General features: G+C 43.6%; 3 protein-coding genes across 3 annotated transcripts; 1 reads left to right on the forward strand and 2 right to left on the reverse strand.

The window, feature by feature from the left end:
* Positions 1 to 219: 219 nt before the first annotated feature.
* LOC102699322 (60S ribosomal protein L44) lies at positions 220 to 2,617 on the forward strand. The gene is made up of 4 exons (XM_006657603.2): positions 220 to 316; positions 1,847 to 2,026; positions 2,095 to 2,169; positions 2,269 to 2,617. The coding sequence occupies exons 1-4, from the start codon at positions 314 to 316 to the stop codon at positions 2,326 to 2,328; spliced, it is 318 nt and encodes a 105-aa protein (XP_006657666.1). The 5' UTR covers positions 220 to 313; the 3' UTR covers positions 2,329 to 2,617.
* A 2,389-nt stretch (positions 2,618 to 5,006) lies between these two features.
* LOC102705090 lies at positions 5,007 to 6,112 on the reverse strand. Its single transcript, XM_006658458.2, has 3 exons — positions 6,033 to 6,112; positions 5,732 to 5,835; positions 5,007 to 5,616 (listed from the first exon to the last, which is right to left on the reverse strand). Exons 1-3 carry the CDS (start codon positions 6,110 to 6,112, stop codon positions 5,234 to 5,236), a joined length of 567 nt encoding a protein of 188 aa, XP_006658521.1. The 3' UTR covers positions 5,007 to 5,233.
* A 5,794-nt stretch (positions 6,113 to 11,906) lies between these two features.
* LOC102699601 lies at positions 11,907 to 14,920 on the reverse strand. The gene is made up of 3 exons (XM_015839132.1): positions 14,347 to 14,920; positions 13,461 to 13,966; positions 11,907 to 13,016 (listed from the first exon to the last, which is right to left on the reverse strand). Exons 1-3 carry the CDS (start codon positions 14,918 to 14,920, stop codon positions 11,907 to 11,909), a joined length of 2,190 nt encoding a protein of 729 aa, XP_015694618.1.
* Positions 14,921 to 15,051: the final 131 nt, after the last annotated feature.

Consider the following 15,051-nt stretch of genomic DNA (forward strand, 5'->3'; position numbering starts at 1 on the left):
GACTTGTTGCTTTGCCCCCTGGAAGGAAATCTCCATTGACGGACGTGGATTCGCGCCACGAGCCCATCGATTTCTCTCGCGGGGACAAAAAGAAAAAGAAAACATTTTTTCTGTTGCGAGGCAGTCGTTATGGGCCGTCGGATCGGCCCACGGCCCACAAGTCACAAACAGGCCGGCCCTTTTGTCAATTCCTCCTCTATATCCCTCGAAGGCGAAGACGCCGACACGTTCGCTTCGGCAGTGCTAGGGTTTTCGGCACCGAGCTCGCGCCGCCGCCAGTGCAGCGCGGCGAGGGAGGAGGAACTCGGTAGCCATGGTCAGCCTCTCCCCATATCCTCGTCCTTGTTTCCTGCATAGATTTCGCTCGTTGCTCGCCATTTCTTTAGCTGCGGTTGTCGTAGCACATGGATGCTTCTTGGGGCCGAGCTAATTGCGTTGCCAGATTTGGTCCTGGTGTTGGTTCGAGCGTTGCAGTATCAGAATCGGCCAGGTTATTGCGCTGCGTTAGCCAGTTGCTTGTTGGCCGGCGGCTAGATTTCATGTATTTACGTCTGACTTAAGCATGGTGTTCCTTGGGCAGCTGCATTGTGAATTCAATTTATCATAGAGGTTGATGTCTGGGTTGGGGATTTTGCATCTAATCTTAGCTGTAGCCCATTGGTGTATCTCAATTTTCCAAGATGAATGGCTCATGGTCTCTGTTGTTTAGTATTTTTTTTTACTTATTTGATATTGCTCATCTGTTTTTGCAATTGAGGATGCTAGACCACGGTCTCGTTGCTGCTTTTTGTGTCCCTATATTATGGAACTTTCTAACTTGAGCTTAGTCAAAAAGCTTAAATTGAAAGATACATGTACTATCTTTCTTTACATAGAAGAAATCTATTGCTATTTGTTGTCCTGAAGAGTATATCTTAAAATTGAATTCTACCAAAACTGTTTGTAATAAGTTACTAGTGGATTATTGGTGTACTTTGAGCATTGGATTATGGCACAGAACAAACCTATATATTTTGGTAGTTAACCTGTATACTGCAAAAAAGTAAATATGGTTGTGGACATATATTCATATTAGTCTTGTCCACTTTAAGTTTAATTTTGCTGTTGTGTGGGTTGGTGTTAACGCATTAGAACAAACCAATTTATGATCTAGTAAAGCCCATTTCAAAATTTTTACCACACTAACCTTTATATAGATTTTTTTGGGTGTTGGATATCCCCATTTGTCCTAAAGACTAAAGTATGTCATGCCTGAGATATTAGTTTTCAGTAAGCAACATCATTCTATTATGTAACAGCACTGCTCTGCAATTGCTATTTTCGAAGAAAAGTTCCGTTTGTAGAGGGAAATCCCAAAAAGTAGTTCATATGTTTTGGACACCTTGTTCATACCTCAAGATCTTACCCTGCTATGAACAATTTTACCCTTGTTTTAGTAGACTAGCCTTAAGTTAAGCATGGTTTCTGATTTATGTGAAAGAACATGAGGTCAAATTTACTACATTTATCTAGGATTTTCTTTCCCAAATGCTAAGAGTTCTTTGTTAGCCATGTCCTTTTTGGCATTCTTAAAATCACCTGAATTCACCAGTGTAATCTGTAATGTAAGTGTATATTTATCAGACAATTGTTTTTCATTCTCTTAAATATGATCACGATGTAGCTTTTCAGCTGATGCTTTTATTTCCGATGTGTATTGCAATTTCATGTATAGTGACACTAGCTAATCTGACATTGCAAACAAAACATGAGAGAAGTGCTCAACAAAAAATGAGAAAGTGAGCACTTTTTATGCTTCATGTCATCATATTCTTGTGGCATTGAATATTTTATTACTGTTTTATAGGTGAACGTGCCGAAAACTAAGAAGACTTACTGCAAGAACAAGGAATGCAGGAAGCACACCCTTCACAAGGTTACCCAGTACAAGAAGGGTAAGGATAGCCTTTCTGCTCAGGGGAAGCGCCGTTATGACCGGAAGCAGTCCGGATATGGTGGGCAGACAAAGCCTGTTTTCCACAAGAAGGTCTGATATACTGCAGCTCCCAGTGTTATTTACTTACCTCTGGCTGCTTAATACTTGGTGTATTTCAGGCCAAGACAACCAAGAAGATCGTTCTGAAGCTGCAGTGCCAGAGCTGCAAGCACTACTCTCAGCACCCGATCAAGGTCTTTTCATCAATACTTTTGTCATCTCTAATTTTCTCCGTTCTATAGCATTCAGTTTCTTAGAAGCATCTGACTCTCCTTGTTGCAATCTGATTTCAGAGGTGCAAGCACTTCGAAATCGGTGGAGACAAGAAGGGCAAGGGAACTTCACTCTTCTAAGTTGTGTGCCAGGAGTTAGCATTACGAATGTTCTTGTCTTTGCCCTTTCTGCTGAGAAGCACCAGCTGGGTTTACTTATGTAATACTCCTACAAGATATACCCGTTCGTTTCCAGTCTGGTCTTTTTGATGCATGTACGTGATGAGATTAATCTGACTTTTTTTTTTGATACATCGAGCTGGCTCTGCATGTTTGCCGTGAATCAACTAGATGAAGTGATCTCTTTGTATATTTCCTTTTGGTTTGGTTGGATATAGCGTCTGATTGCGACGTGCGAGTCGTTCGATCAGCATCTCTGCCTCATCACGCTCGACCAAAAAGATGAAATACTCTCGTATTTATGTAGTGGTTGGCCGTGCTACCTGGGGGTCATAGACTTAAACGTAGGGTATGGGTAAAATACTGAGGAATGAATGCTAATCCTTCAGGGATGTTTGTTTTTTCATGTTATTGGAATAGCGATGGGAGCATTAAAATATACTAACAAGATAATACAGATCAATATATCTGTACAAACACTAATTCAATCTCTACCGGGTTGAAACAAGAACAAATTAAACTATCATTGTAAAACTACCACTAGAGAATTACAAAAATATCACTATAATGGTCATATTTGTTGCATTTCTGCTATATAAAAAATCAGCGATGAATTTGCAAAAGCTGTTGCAAATTAAGGATATTTTCTCGAGTGATTAAGGTGCTGTTTATTTCCACTTAGGTAGTCTACATTATTAAGTCAAATTAATATAAGCTAGATTATTTAAACTAAAATATGTAATGGATTAGTTGAAAGTAGTAAGTATTTAGTCACTGAATAATCAGAATAAAAAGACACCCTTGAAGAAGCTTATTAGATTTTTAATAATCTGGGTTTTTAGATCATAATAAGCTATTACAATAATCTAATTGCTTGTTTCAAACTATTTTTATAATTTATAGTATAATAATCATAACTTGAAACAAACATGTCCGAAAACACTTGCTCAGGTTGTTAATATGAAAAATTGTCTATAGGATGAATCCCTCGACCTCAAGTGCTTAAAGCACTTACTCGTATTCTTAAAGTGAAATTTTAGCTGCGCGCTCAACTCCAAAATATTTGCACGAAACAAAAACTCGAATGATTAAAATTGTTTCACAAACAAGAATGTTTAGATTAACATTCCTCTCGGTCAGGGCGGAACATAGATTTATTAACACTGACTCAACAATAGAATATAAATCTTTTAGATAAATTTTAAATTTTCTTTGTAATTTTTAGGGCAGGCGTGGGGCTCAAGTCTAATCTACCCCCTGCTTGCTACCACCCCAATGCACGATTGAAGACTATCTAACTTGTTGGTAAAGTATTTTGACTCGACTGAATATCCAGGGTATCATCTTTTGGCTTAAACTTATAAGCCAAAATTTAGAATTGATTTTAGTTTTTAATTAAATTTTATTTTTTAGTCTTTGTTTTTAGATTGATAAGAACATGTATATAAAAATTATACCAATAAATTTAGAAAAACACTCCTTTTACCTAAAAAGTGATTAAAAAATTTGAAAAGAAATGACAAGATAGATTTTTACATGTTCAAATTCGATTTTTAGAGGCTGTAATAAAAATAACAAACTAACTGTGGATGCATGTATAAATAGTTGTATCTTATATAAGAAGAAATTGAATGCGTGTTTTTATGAAGTGATATATCTCATATTAATCCATCTTATCAATTTTTGTAAAATGTTGTAATAACTGTTTAGGTGACATTAAAAAATGTGGATGTCCGACGAAGAGATGAAAATCTATTTCTAGCTACTCACGCCGTTGCGTTTCATAATATTATATACATTTTAATCGATCGATATATTAGTTAATGCTTGAAACCTTACCACTATACCACATAATAATTAGAGAAGACCTTTTACGGTATTGGCATTTCATTGTAAAAGATACCTCACAAAAGGTATTAGAGATACAAACACACTAAAGGTTAACAAGTAATTGATCACATTGATAATTATGTCACACAGACTATGAAGATACCGCAACGTATCCCGTAAGTGGATTGCAAGGTATCGTGTAAGTGGATAGGAAGGTACCGTAAAATATTATTTATATGGTGGGGACAAAATTTACGTTCTCGGTTAGGTTTTCAATCTTTGGTTGCTCTGTTGTAGTCGGTTTCCAAACTTCGGTCCGACTTATGTGGTAAAGATCATATTTGTAGGATTTTGAAAAATCTTTCTAGTTAGTCACCGACTTACATGGCATGTGTTGTATGGGATATTATTATGTAATCAAAGAATGAAATAACAAATAAAATGAGAAGATTTATATAACCAACGGCAACCAACCTAGGTCAATGAGGAAGATTTGCGTAATAAACCTAAACTAAACCTCCATGACCTCCATGACGTGACAAATGGACACCGTGCTGCTACCTCTATATCTAGCGACCACAGGTAGTGCTAGAGACCTTCCTCAGGGATCTCTTCCTCCGCTGCACCTTCCTCCGGCACAAACCTCCACCGACGCCCCTACCTTCAGCCACGCCTCCACTGCAAGCTATCCCTCGTAATAGATTCTTCACCTCCAACCTTTCTCGTAAGTCCTAACAGATCAAAAACACCTAAACATATGTACGAACGGAACTAATCAACGCACATGACTAATACCTTCTCATACCTTTTTGTTTTTCATGTGTATGAAAGACACACTTGATATTCTAATACCATCATATTTACATCAAGGCTACTTATTATAACTTTTTTTTAATGTACATTGCCCCTTGCAGATAAATGACACATATTATCTCACCTTCGTGTCTCGTAAACATGGTAAAATCCCTCTCATTAGAGACATCTAGTTATTTGAGAAACATATTCATCGGCCTACCACAATCCCACTCCTCTCATGTCATGGATAGCTCCTCCTGGTGGTCTTGTTCTTGAAGCTCGGTTTCCTCGGGCCCAGAGACTCCCGCATCCTGCTTTGCCTTCTCCCCCTCGCGGGTGACCACCCTTCTCTTGCCCTGCCTCTGCCATGGCGCCAATCGTCGCCGCCGCCTTCCGATGAGCATTCCTCGCTTGAGCTGATCCAGCCGGAGCCCGACCCGCCCCATGCTCCTTCCTCCACGTCGTACCGGCGCCCGCGGCGGCCGCCGCGCACACGCTTGAGGGTCCGCAGCTTGTGGCAGAGGAAGCGCAGCGCGTGGCAGGAGCACGAGCAGGCCGACATGCCCGCCCTGCAGGCTCTCTTCACCACGCACTTGAGCCCCACTTTGCACATCACGTACAGCACTGCGCGTACGCATGACGCATCGGTGGAGAGAGGATGGAAAAGATCAAGGCACAGGTAATGCCTCTTCCATTGATGAATTCAAAGAAGGAATGGAAAAAGAAAACTGAAACTTACTGACGAACGAGAGTACAAGAAATATGAACAGTTTGAACAAACTGACGACGCACAGGTGCTCCATGAAGCAGGAGACGTCCCATGATCCCCCCGAGCAAACGCCACTACACAGCAGATCGATAACCACGGCGAAATCCCATCAGAGATGCACATGAAAAATCGAACACCCACGCATTATGTCATGGCATTTCCAGAACAAATTTTCCCGGGAGGAAAAAAAAGGACAAAATCTTCAGTAGAAACCAAAAAAAACAGCGATATATATATCTTGCATGGCCTGCGGGAGGCGTACAGGACTTACCCGCAGTCGACGAGCGACCGGAACGGCTCGAAGACGATGCCGGCGACGCCGCTCGCGGCCTTGCCGACGAGATTACCCATCCTCACTCGTCACTGGCACTCGCCGGAGGTGGTGGTGGTTGCACGGTAGGGCAGTCTGCAGGGACGAAGCGGCTAAACCGACGCGGTACATGCGCTGCAGTGTGTAATAATATTGGGCATGGATCTGGCCCGACAAGGCAACCGCCTTAAGTAGCCGGCCCACATGGTGTCTGATCGATCGGCGTCTCGGGCTACGGGCTTGTAGTATTTTGCTTCCTTGCTCGACGTCGACGGACAGATAGGAGAAGAAACCCTATCTCGCCGGCGGCGATCCATGGATCGTCAGCAGCGGCCGGAGCCCGTCATCTATCTCCGCGGAGGTCAACTCTCTCTCTCGTTGCCCGTTAGATGATCTGCACTCGCTCCGTTTAATTGTACTATAATAAATTATTCTATTCGTTTTTGTTACTTCACACTGTTGTCTTTTTATACCATATTTGATCATATCTCCTTCAAAAATTTTATATACACATATACGGATATACCATATTATAAGTAGGTTTAAATTACGTTCAATAATAAAATAAATCACAGAAAAATAATTAATAATTATGTAATTTTTTTATAAGACGAATGGTCAAATGCGGGTATCAAAAATCAAAAGTGTGAATTAAAATAAGGAGGTAGTAATTTGGATTTATTCTAAGTAAAATATTCTCAAGTATGATCTTGTTTTTGAAAAGATAGACCAATATCCAAATTTATTTTATTGAATTCACTGCTGAATATATTTTTATAGTACATATACTTTCTGTTAGAAATATTGCTACATTTTTCTATACATTTTGTTAAACTTTTGACTTATGATAAATTGAACGTGACTTGTAGTAGGAAACGTACGAAGTAAATCTTTCAATACAATGGATTTTAGCTGCCTTGCCTATTTGCTGCTGCGATTCTTGAGTAGGAATAAATCTCTTTATTGCATAAAATACCGGCATAGTAGCCCTAAATACATGCATACCAGAGCTATATATATATAGGTTATTAAGATGATCCATAGGTCCTCATAGAGCATGTTGCATAAGTTTTTTTTATGTAGTTGACCTTGTGAACAACAATAAGGACATTGCCAAATCTAGGAAGTGACCACTAGCACGGGATCCCTTTAACGGGCTAAAAGCATCATCTGTATCGGGTAGCGCTCTCGTCAGTCAGCAAAAGTCACTGATGTGTGCTAACATCTCAATCGAGCACAAGCCCGTCACGGATGGATATTATCTCAATCGGGCCGAGTTATATGCCCGTCAGAGATAAGCTTGACCAAACCGTGCAAGTCAGATCTAGCCCGTCACGGATATCCTATCTCAATCGGGCTAACATAAAAGCTCGTCACTGATAAGTACCTATCTCTATCAGGCCGAGAAAGGAGCCCGTCACAGATAGATTTGACCCACGTGAGGAATCAAAATTGACCTGGCTCGTATGACCTTATCTCTATTGGGCTCAAGCCTTAAGCCCGTCACAGATGACTATATCTCTACCGGTCTATTCTAGAGCCCGTCACAGATGACTTTATCTCTAACGGGCTTAGGTTGTACACCCATCAGTAATCAGTAGGTTAGTAAAAAAATAAAATTTGTATTTTTGGCTAGCCTCAGGCCTTTACTAGCCATGCCTGCGACGAAAATACAGATTATACACAGATTTATCGATCCCAGCAACCCAGATTTCGGTCCATTCCCATCACATATATATACACATTTCAGTCCACTCACATAATCCATCACGGCAAAAGCAATTCACAAAATATTATACAAATACATTCACATGCTTTATGGCCCACCAAAGCAGAGTTATGAACTAAAACAAGTTAAGATGTAATCAATTAATCAATTAGTAACCGAGACATTATACAATCTAGAAAAACAAATAATACATATTAGATCAACTTAAGTGCAGTAATTGTCAAAACATTGTAAATTTATGTCGCAAGTATGGACTTAATTACAACTCTTGTTCAACACAATTCAATGATTATATAATTACACAAATAGATGTTTGTCATAAGCATTGGAAATGTGGAAGTATTCATGGATGAGCTAGCTAGCACTTGACTCTAAACATTCCCTTGCTTGACAAGATATCATCAAGCATGAATCGTGCTATCTCTTCTCGAATGATATCAAAGTTGTTTTTCGGCATCTTTGAAAGTTTATCCTGCATGCAAGGCGCGAAGTTAGTCTACATACGTTGCGAGTTGTCGTGCTACGTACAAAATAAACAACCGAAGCACACACCTCAAGGTCGAGCAAGGCCACCTTGTCTGCGAAGCTTCTCATGTTATGGCAGACGTGGAACCCACACTGTTCACCGACTTGTTGACGTATTAGGAAGTCTTTCTTGTGACCGAGTGTGGGATGCTCGTCCTTATGCCTTCCGCCTTTTGCCATGTACTTGACACAGGCGTCATTCAAGGCAGCTTCGATCACCATCCAATCATATATATTTTTTTTGATGTTGGAGTTAAGGTAGTAAACCAAACTCTACTTCGGCACTATGACCAGAAGAATCCAATGACCCCTACGATGTAAATAAATTGATAGTTAAGTACTTAGAGATATGCATGTCATCGCCTTTCATGGTAAGTAGGGTGCACACTTACTGTTGATTGTAGGCGCACATAAGAAAGTCCTTGTCTTGACGGGACCATAAGCAATCATACAAATACTCTACCATGCTAGCTGGATCGGTCTTCATAGTGGTCTCGTTGACGACAGACGGATCGAGCAAGGCAACATGGGGTGCATGACGATGGACATGCTTCCAAGTCAACCTATATGCAAGAAAAGGATCCGAGTGAGCGTAATATATAGTTTGTTATTACCATATTTCATACGCAACAATACTTACAAGGAGTAGCACTTAAGTAGTTGGTGTCGATCGACCGCAACCTGTAGAGGTCCCATAGATCTCTGAAGTCTACAACGATGAAGCCCGGAGGCCCGAGGAATGGCTGTATATCATGTTGCCCCGTCATCGAGGTCTCTCTATTCTTCCTCCTTGCATTAGTTTTCTCCATGTAGTACCCATGCAACTCCTTGCATGCGTCGCCCATCTTCGATAACACGTCGTCCCGAGCCGATGCGGGTGAATGTTTCTTGCTTGTAGATTCCTATAGGCTGCACTTTTCACCAGAGACTCAGGCGTTGACTTCGTGGCATAGAAATGTTCCCACGCTTCCTTGGTGATGAACGGGTACTTCGCGTACGGTTCGACCTTGGCGGGGTTCATGACGTACTCGGTCACCAACGTGGTCTTGAAGTTTTTTCACAAGTTGCCCATCTCGTGGATAGCCTGCTTCTTGAGTCTAGCCTCGGCCTCACCGGGGTACTCAAAACTTTCCTTGAATTGCCTCTAGGACTCCTCTTTTTCCGACTGTGGGACCTGGTCAATGTGGTCCTTCGTAATTGTGAAGTTTCGCCTACCTAGGACTCCGCATATAGTTGAGAACCTCTTGACCGCTTTTGGAGGAGCTATGGGAAATCCGAGATCATCCACATCCGTTATGGTGTAGACTTCCTTAGAAATCCTATTCTGGCTCCTACAAGCCCGACTCGATGTTGTACTGGACGATTCTTGCTGCGTCATTTTCTGTTTAACTGTTGTACCATAGGAATGTTAAAAACTATTGGACCGTTGTGCAATAAGACCTAGATCTACCTTACTAGGCAATGTTAAAATGTCGTAAGTACTATGTCGTGACATACACACCTAAAATCCAAAATGATTCATATACATTGTGTACGGTAGTTATTACAGGGTAACTAATGATGTCTCCATGATGGAAATTCAGACCGTGCACTACTAGGATGTAAATATCACGTCCACCTCACGCGACAGGTGTGCACATTTCTTGACACTTGTTTGATTTGTATGTCCCTCAAGACGTGTGCACCACCATCGCGATGAGGTGGACGTGATATTTACGTACTACCAGCGAAAGGTCATATTTTTCAGCACGGAGTGTACATTAACTAGCCTATAGTAACTGCCGTTACAATGCTCTCTACTTGACATCTCGACATATTAACAACGAAGTAAGCAAACGGCATATTTTTCTTTGGCCTTAGCATGCCAGTCAACTTCAGCCTAAGAATTGCCCGTCAAACTGCATGAAGACGGAGACCAAATGTGTTACACATCTTAGGAGACTAGATGCGATGATTTTAAGGCTAACCAAAAATTCTCGTTTGCTCACGACATAATCAATTGGACACAACCACTATTTGTATTTTCATATATTTCAATCTGAGAACAAGCATCCATTGGCATAATTAAATTGTTAAGAAGTTCAAATCTAACAAACAGGGTGACTAACAGACTAACAAAACAAAAAAATAAATCTACTTGCGACACGGGATGAGCGAGCGGGAGGAGGAGGGAGGCGGCTCACCTGCGGTGGCGTCGCCGTCAGGGACGGCGTGGGCAGGGCTCGGGGACGGCGTCGGGGAGGGCGTCGGCGTGAGGAGGGGTCGGGGACAGCGGCGCCGGAGTCGGGGAGGGCGTCGGGCACGGTGGCGGCGTGGGGAGGCTCGGGGACGGCGACGCCGGAGTCGGGGAGGGCGTCGGCATGGGAAGGCGTCGGGGATGGCGGCGCCGGAGTCGGGGAGGGCATCGGCGGCCTCAGGATGGCGGTCGCTGGTGTCGGCGTGGGGAGGGGTCGGGGACAGCGGCGCCGGAGTCGGGGAGGGTGTCGACGGCCTCGGGATGGCGGTCGCCGACGTCAGGGACGGCGTCAACGTGGGGAGGGGTCGGGGACAACGACGCCGGAGTCGGGGAGGGCGTCGACGTGGGGAGGGGTCGGGGACGGCGGTGGCGGAGTCGGGGAGGGCGTCGGTGGCCTCGGGATGGTGGTCGCCGGTGTCGGGAAGGGCGTCAGCGTGGGGAGGGGTCGGGGACGGCGGCGCTAAAGTGGAGGAGGGCGTTGGCAGCCTCGGGATGGCGGTCGCCGACGTCGGGAAGGGCGTCGGCGTGGGGATGGGTCGGGGACGGCGGCGCTGGAGTCGGGGAGGGTGTCGACAGCCTCGGGATGGCAGTCACCGGCGTCGGGGATGGCGGCGGCGTGGGGAGGGGTCGGGGACGGCGGCGTCGGCATCGGGAAGGGCGTCGGTGTGGGGAGGGGTCGAGGACGGCGGTGCCGGCGTGGGGGAGGGCGTCGGTGGCCCCGGGAAGCAGGTGGCCGGCGTTAGGGACGGTGGCGACGTGGGGAGGCCTCGGGGACAGTGGCACCGTGGGGAGGGCTCTGTGGCGGCGACGTGAGGGGGCTAGATCTGGATTAGTGAGAGTGAGCATGCGAGGAGGGTGGGCTGGCACCTAAACCCTAAATCAGCCTATCTCTGATGGGCATTGTGCCTAAGCCCGTTAGAGCCTTTTCTATCTCTGATGGGCGTCGAGCCAAGCCCATTAGAGCCTAAGTCATTTCTGACGGGCTTAGCTACACAGCTCGTCAGAGATGACCAAATCTCAGATGGGCTTTTTGTCAACGCCCGTCAAAGATAGTGTAACTATTACAATTCATATCATACAAATTGTTAAAATTGCTATTACATGAAAAACAGTTTGTAGAAAACCATTTATAGTAAAAGTGCTATTAAATTTGTATTAAATTTCACTAACAAAAACAATTTGTTTTAATTTTAGAAAATCATACCAAGACTAAATTTGCTATTACATTTTTATAAATCATAGAACGATAAAATTCCGTATGTCATATATAGTTTGAAGTTGCTATTACTTACCGAATTCATATCATTAACGCACAGATGCAAGGTATATTGCACATAGAGTTCATTTACAAAGATATGCCTTCTGAATGGTCCGAACAAGCGTACGCCACATCGTCTTCAGGATTGTCTTCGATGTTGATTTGAGGTCTGACATGAAGGCTCTTGTTGTATTCTTCCTCATCCACGACGTTGTCAACCCCAACAATTCTTCGCTTGTTTGCAGGGTCTTGTACGTAGAAAATCTGTTGGACTTGCTTGGCTAACACGAATGGTTCGTCGACGTATCCAATTTTGGCCAGATCGATCAACGTGAATCCTTCCTTGTCAACTTTCACACCTGTGCGTATATTGACCCAGGTACAACGAAACAAAGATACTTTGAAGTTTACGTAGTTAAGTTCCCAAATTTGCTGAATGCGGCCATAGCATATGTTTGATCCAGATTGATCCTGATATGCATCTATACGGATGCTGCTGTTTTGCACAGTGCTTTTCTCATCTTGTGTAGTGGTGTAGAATGTGTAACCATTGATATCGTAGCCTTGCCATGTATCAACATCCCAACATGGGCCCCTTGCCAACCTTTGCAATAGCTCACTTGGGCCATCGGTCAACCGTGCGATACGATTCTTGAACCATTCAATGAAGCGAGTACTATGCTCTCTGTTGATCCACGTGTCTGACCGACCCATATTCTCTAGTTGGACCTTCTCTAGATGCTCCTCAAAGTATGGGGTCACTTCAGCCATGTGTTGAAGTACAGCGAAATGAGCTTGCGCATAGGAATCTTGATCGGGGACAATCCTTTTCCTGCCTATTATGCCAACACCTAACAACCGTCCCTCATGACGAGACGCTGGAACTCCGATAGGATCATCCTCAGACATGTAATCAACACAAAACTTGATAGCCTCCTCGGTCTTGTAACCTTCAATGATGCTTCCCTCTAGTTTTGCTCTGTTTCTGACATATGACTTCAGAACCCCTATGTACCTCTCGAACGACCACATTTCTCTTAGAAATACAGGGCCACATAGTTTTGTTTGCTTCACCAGATGAACAGGCAGATGGATCATGATATCAAAGAAAGAGAGTGGAAGGTACATCTCCATGTGACAAAGGGTATTGACAATTTCAGACTGCAACCCATCTAGGTTTTCAGGATCTATAATCTTCTAACCAATTGCATTGAAGAAGGCGCATAGTCGTTGGATCGTGTGGCGGAGTTTTGGTGGCAGAATCCCTCTAATAGCAACTGGTAAGAGGTGTGTGATTAGCACATGACAATCATGAGACTTCATCCCTACCAGTTTTAGATCGTCCAATTTTACGTACTTGCTGGTCCGCGCTGAATACCCGGATGGAACTTTAATATTTGCCAAACATGATAGCATGGCGATCTTCTCATCATTCGACAGAGTGTGGCAAGCAGGTGGGAGATACACTCTACTCGTCGCTTCATTCATAACAGGCTTAAGTTCACTACGAATGTTCATCTCCTAAAGGTCTAGTCGTGCATTCAGCCCATCCTTCGTCTTCCAAGGCATATTGAGCAGCAGTCCAACCAAACTCTCGCACACATTCTTTTCTACGTGCATAAGTTCAATGAAATGACGCACCTCAAGGTCTTTCCAGTATGTTAGCCGCCAAAATATTGATTTTTTCTTCCACATACCCTTGTCCTTTGTCTGATCACGCTTTCTTTTCTTTCCAAACTCATTAGTTATGTCCTTCACCATGTTGTGGACCCCTTCTCCGAACAAATCCCTTGGAGCAGATTGAAGTTCCCTCTTCCCGTTGAAAATTTTCTTCTTTCTTCTAAATGCGTGACTTAGAGGGAGCCACCTCCGATGACCCATGTAGACCATCTTTCGTGATTTCTTCAGCCATCGGCTCCGTGTATGTTCCAAGCAATCCGAGCAAGCCTTCTTTCCTTTCATAGTTTGTCCGGAAAGATTACTGAGTGCGGGGTAGTCATTAATGGTGCTGAACAAAAGAACTCTTAGATTGAAGTTTTCCTGACTATCTGCATCCCATGTTTCCACGCCTTCTTTCCAAAGAATCTCAAGATCATCGACAACAGGCTCCAAGAACACGTTGATATCATTGCCGGGTTGCTTTAGACCTTGGATTAACAAGCACAACATAATATATTTTCTTTTGAAGCATAACCATGGAGGGAGGTTATAGTTCGCAATAAGAACTGGCCAAGTGCTGTGCGAACTGCTCATGTCTCCAAAAGGATTCATGCCATCCATACACAAAACTATCCTTATGTTTCTAGGGTCGGCTGCAAAGTCTTTGTGCTTTCGATCGACATTCCTCCATTGCATCGAATCAGTTGGGTGTCTTAGTAATCTGTCATCCCTTTTCTCTGTGGCATGCCAACGTGTTATCTCCGCTTCCTTGGGGTTGGCAAACATTCGCTTGAAACGATCAGCGATGGGTAGATACCACACAACCTTCACTGGCCCACCCCCTTTGACTTCTTTCCCACCGCCGCACCTTTCTTTCTCTTGTACCGAGATGCCTTGCAGACAGTACAAGCATCTAAGTCCGCGTATTGCTTGTAGTGCAATACGCAGTCATTTGGACAAGCACGAATTCTACGAACCTCTAACCCCAAGGGACATAGAACCTGCTTTGCTTCATATGTCGTCTCGGGCAATGTGTTCTCTTCGGGAATCATCGTCTTCATTATTCCCAGTAGTTCTATAAGAGTCTTGTTGGTCCATCCACTACTAGCTTTTAGCTTCATTAGCTCTAAGGTAGCTGACAATTTGGTATGTTTTGGTTTGCATCCGGCGTACAGAGGTGTCGCCGAGTCACTGACCAACTTGTTCAACTTCATAGAATCTCTCTTGTTGTATGCCGGGTACTCAACGTCACGTAACATGTCTTGCAACAGATTCGATTCCACATCAACCATTTCACCACCCAATGGAGACGTTATAAACATATCATGCTCATCTTCATCTTCATCTCCTTCTTCATGATTGTCTGCACCACTTCTTTCAGGAACTGCACCACTTCCTGATTCTTCCTCTCCATGCTTCACACAACGTGTGTATCCCTTCATGAATCCCCGACGTATCAAGTGAGAGTGCACGTCCACTCTGCTTTCAAACTTAGACTCATTCTTGCAATCGCTACATGGACACCAGATGTATTTGCTGTTTCTTCTTTTCCTATCCTTGTCCACGGCGTTCA

Source organism: Oryza brachyantha, chromosome 7 (genome assembly GCF_000231095.2).
Source record: "Oryza brachyantha chromosome 7, ObraRS2, whole genome shotgun sequence".
Lineage (NCBI taxonomy): Eukaryota > Viridiplantae > Streptophyta > Magnoliopsida > Poales > Poaceae > Oryza > Oryza brachyantha.